Source organism: Sinocyclocheilus anshuiensis, unplaced genomic scaffold, assembly GCF_001515605.1.
Source record: "Sinocyclocheilus anshuiensis isolate Anshui unplaced genomic scaffold, SAMN03320099.WGS_v1.1 scaffold1054, whole genome shotgun sequence".
Lineage (NCBI taxonomy): Eukaryota > Metazoa > Chordata > Actinopteri > Cypriniformes > Cyprinidae > Sinocyclocheilus > Sinocyclocheilus anshuiensis.
This window is the reverse complement of record NW_015536544.1, coordinates 1,193,425-1,197,734: the sequence shown is the minus strand read 5'-3', so window position 1 is coordinate 1,197,734 and position 4,310 is coordinate 1,193,425. Positions and strand designations below refer to the sequence as shown.

General features: G+C 39.6%; 1 protein-coding gene across 1 annotated transcript; it reads right to left on the bottom strand.

Annotated features, from left to right (window-relative positions):
- Positions 1-1,544: 1,544 nt before the first annotated feature.
- On the bottom strand, positions 1,545-3,880 carry fezf1 (FEZ family zinc finger 1). Its single transcript, XM_016499649.1, has 4 exons — positions 3,116-3,880; positions 2,905-3,039; positions 1,950-2,082; positions 1,545-1,808 (listed from the first exon to the last, which is right to left on the bottom strand). Exons 1-4 carry the CDS (start codon positions 3,878-3,880, stop codon positions 1,555-1,557), a joined length of 1,287 nt encoding a protein of 428 aa, XP_016355135.1. The 3' UTR covers positions 1,545-1,554.
- Between the last annotated feature and the right edge of the window lie 430 nt (positions 3,881-4,310).

Genomic DNA, 4,310 nt, shown 5'->3' with positions numbered 1-4,310 from the left:
AAACCCCATAATAATAATAATAATAGAAACTGAAGTTTTACAAAAATGTACAAAAAGTTTGAATTTAATTTGGATGTGTTCATTTTTGCAGAAAATTGGATAAGAAGAATACAAAGATGAGTATCAATACACTCTCAGAAAAAAAGGTACAAGAGCTATCACTGGGGCGGTGCCTTTTCAAAAGGTACACTTTTTAGGTGCTAAAATACACTTTAGGTACTTTAGCTAATATGTACCAATATGGACTCTTTAGGTACAAAGGTGTGCTTTTTGAAAAGGTACCGCCCCAGTGACAACTTTCGTACCTTTTTTTCCCGAGAGTGTACCGTGCTGTCTTGCAAGTCGCTCACATCAGACATAATAGGGATATTTTAGCATTTAGAGAATATTTAGATAATATAATATTGGGAGCTGTTCAGTCTTGTGGTGCTGAAGTAGTTTATGGCCCCACTCCATTCCCACGCCTCGAGATCTATTTATTAAAAGATTTAAACCAAATCATTGTCATCTATACTGCAATAAATCCTCACTAATACAAGCTCTTTTTTTAAACATTAATACGTGAAATATAAAATAAATGTACAAGCAACCTTTTTAAATCTGACCAGCTGCCCCTGAGCTTTGGCATGGTTTTGGCGGAATAGTCTCAGCACCTGTTTAGTACCATTATTATTGCAATTGCATCTTTCCCATACAGTAAATTTAAATTTACCGGTTGTATACTATATATATTTTAGAGAATATTTCCCTTTTTAGTTTCGTCCACTAGAGGGGGCATTTTCTCTTCATAATGTGCGCAGTCTCTACAGATACAGATTGCTGCAATTCAGTTAGTGCCAGTAAAGAGTACCAGAATTATGATACTACTGATTATGGCATTTTTTATTTAGTTAAACTGAAATATGGGATATCCGTCATTGCATAGACCTTAATGGATATTGCTTGACAAGAAAGGACGCTGAAACTCTCCCTTTGCATATTTATCGATCTTTCAGAAATGATCTATTATTTCCAAGAGTCTTCTTTATAACACGCGTCTTACATGCGTATTCAGAGAGAAATATATATATATATAGCATAAGATATGTTTTATTTATTTTGATTCCTCCCCCCATCATATGCTTTATAATCTTTTTGACAGATCAGATGCCATTGGAAATTTACAACAAACCTTGCATATATATTCACATTGATTTAACAAAACGTTTACAGTTGGCAAACAGTATAGCTAATACAAAGAACTGTATAAATAATAAACATATAAAATGGGGTTTAAAATACACAGCGGTCACGAGAATTAATGTTCCATATACGGGTTTCGATTACTCTCTTTAAGTTAATGACAACAGTAGTTTCAAATAAATAAGACTGTCGTTACCCTGAGAGTAAAAAGAATCATGTAATAATCTACCATTCACAGACGAGCTTCAACAAAGATGACGGTCGCTCAAAATGATACAAATAATAATCAAAATACATAAAAAAAATAAAACGTTGCATGCGCGATTAGATTCTTTTTTCTCGGAGCATTTTCCCCCGGGACGCAGAGGAGTTTCACTGCAGGTTCGCAGTGGGGGTCGATGGTGAGCGGGGTCCTGGGGAAATGTCGTGCAGTTTCCTAATGTGTTTCTTAAGATCAAAGTTCCTGCAGAAACCCTTGCCGCATGTCGGACAGGTGAAAGGCTTCTTGTCGTTGTGCGTGTGCATGTGAAATGTGAGGTTGTACACCTGGTGGAAGGCTTTGTTGCAGATATTGCACTTGAACTGTTTTTCTCCGCTGTGGGTCAGTTTGTGGTTCTTGTAGTTTCCTTGAAAACAAAACACTAAATGTGAGAATCCAATCCCAAAAAACATTCCACAAAACAATATTATTTTCTATATCTAGGCCTATCTATCGCTCTGTGTATCTAAATTGCAGGTTTTGTAAATTAGCCCTTTAGAACAGCTACCTTTCTGATGAAATCCTTTGCCGCAGAATTCACAAATGAAGGGTTTGTATCCCGCGTGAATTCGTGTGTGAGTGTTGAGAGTTGAACTTCGGTTGAAAGCTTTGCCACATTGGTTGCATTTATGCGGTTTTTCCTGCAAACAAATGGAGAAGAAACGTTATGGCACACAATAAAGCTAAAGGCTGAAAAATAGGCTATTTTACTTTTACGAGATATTTCTATGATATTGTGATAAACTGGTTCATTACAACTACAATACGCTGATAAACGGAAATGAGTCCGAAATTATATTTCATTATTATTTTTTTTTTTATTGTTGTTGATAATTATTTGTATTATTATTCTTAATAATAATAATAATTATTATTATTAATAGAGGTTGCTAATTTTTCCGTTATTATATCATTATTTTGACATTTAGCCAACAGATTATTTTGAACTTAAACCATTATCTCATTAAAAAAATTTAAAAAATCCAAAAACGTCTTAAGAAATAAATCTTCTAATAGAGAGAGAGAGAGAGAGAAAATATAAAATGCCCCCTTTTATTCCATGATTTGATTCTAAGTTTTTTTTACTTGAAAATTGCATAATACAGAGATTGACAAATTCTGAATTATAATGTTCTTTTTATTTAAACAAAAAAAAACAATTGATTACATATAGGACTATTTACCCATAAAATATAACAGAAATGGCAAATTAGTAGTACACTGATTTTTCAAAGATGTAAATAAAACAGCTACTAGAGTAGGCTGTTTTTCAAGAAAATGCCATTTCATTTTTTTTCTACTTCGAAATTTCACATTTAATTCAATGCTTCTTTGTAGGATAATTGTGAAATTTACCAGCAAATGAAAATTGTTTCAAGTGTAGGTTAATAAATAGATTTGAGATACACCGGCAGCAGTTATATGATTTAAATAGTTATTTGTAAAATCATGCGCATGATTACCTGAGTGTGGATTATTTTATGGCGACACAGAGTGCTCGCTTGTCTGAATCCTTTGCCGCACACTTTGCAGACGAACGGTCTGGCGCCCGTGTGAACCGGCATGTGACGCGTTAAATTATAGTGCGCGTTGAACACCTGAAAATTGCAAATCGTGTTAAAAAAAGAGGATGCAATCTGTGCTCAAACAGAAGATCGATCTCGCTTGTCTCACCTTGCCACAGACTTCACAGGTGAACACCTTTGGTTTGGTTTGAGGAGAGCCGCTGTTTAATTTGGCCGCGGAGTTCTTGAACAACTTCTCCGACAAGATGTGCGCGCTCTCCTTCATGTAATGGTGCAGGTGAGAGTGAGAAAGCTCCTTAAAAGACACGCCGGGAGGGGGACACCTGTCCGCAGCGGCGCCCGGTTTGCACTTCTCCGAGGAAAACAGGCTCTTCTGGCGCGCGTGCAGCGGCGCGTTGAGGAGATACGACGCCATGGGGTGCAGGTTCACCAGACCCGCGTGAGGCGGACAGGCGCTTTCCCCGCAGTTCAGGTAACAGACGGCGGCGCCCATGGCGTGGAACGACGACTGGTTGACCACGCGCGGCCGGAAGAGTTTGTACTGTCCGATGGCCGGGGTCGCGTCTTGCTGCTCGTTCCTGTAATTCAACCCGATGCTTAGCAGCTCATTCGCGTTGTAGGAAACAGCGTCAGGGTGGTCTAATCCATTGACGTGAAGTTTATGCGGCGGCTCGCAGGCGAGCGGCATGAGGGGGATCATGCAGTGCAGCGGCGCGGGAGACTGCTTGGGTTCCGCTTTCCCCACGGGAGCGTGGAACAAGCTCGGGAACGGTATCGACTTTGGTTCGGGCGTCCTGGCCATAATCCTTTCGATCGAAAAAGCGAGAGGTTTGGAGCTCGCGATCATGCTTCCTCCCGTCGAAGCCGAAGGGGCGCCGAATATTCCCGCTGAGTGGTACAGCGCGCTGTCCATGACTTGAGCGCAACACCTGTACCCGTGTCCTCCTTTTGTAGATAAGTTTGATTCCTCTCAGTGACCCGCAAGAAAAGACATCATCAAGCGCAAAGGCCCCCTGGCTGCTCCGCTGCTTGTCAATTGCGGACAATCAGCACTTATGTCCGCCCCGGATTGCTCAATAAAGAGTGTTTTGTCAATAGCGCAACTCAGGGCTCACCACGCGCGCACGTCAAAGACACTTGAAGAGAGAGAGAGAGACCGCGAGCTCAAGCAGAGATGAGAAGTGGCAGCTCGGTGTGAAATCCATTCGACTCTCGTTTGATGCGAAGACATTTTTCGTGAAGGATTATTCTGTTTAAAAGGTAACATATAAATGGAAAATAAGTGGCTTTAAAATATTTGTATGTTTATTAGTATTTATTCTCAAATATACACAATCTCGTTT

Bases quoted from the DNA above. Each gene is read 5' to 3' on its own strand.
- fezf1 (XM_016499649.1), bottom strand. From the start codon at position 3,880: ATGGACAGCGCGCTGTACCACTCAGCGGGAATATTCGGCGCCCCTTCG. The intron at 2,083-2,904 runs GTAATCATGCGC...ATTTGTTTGCAG, and splicing joins ATAAAATAATCCACACTCAG to GAAAAACCGCATAAATGCAA. The intron at 1,809-1,949 runs GTAGCTGTTCTA...TTTGTTTTCAAG, and splicing joins CAAAGGATTTCATCAGAAAG to GAAACTACAAGAACCACAAA.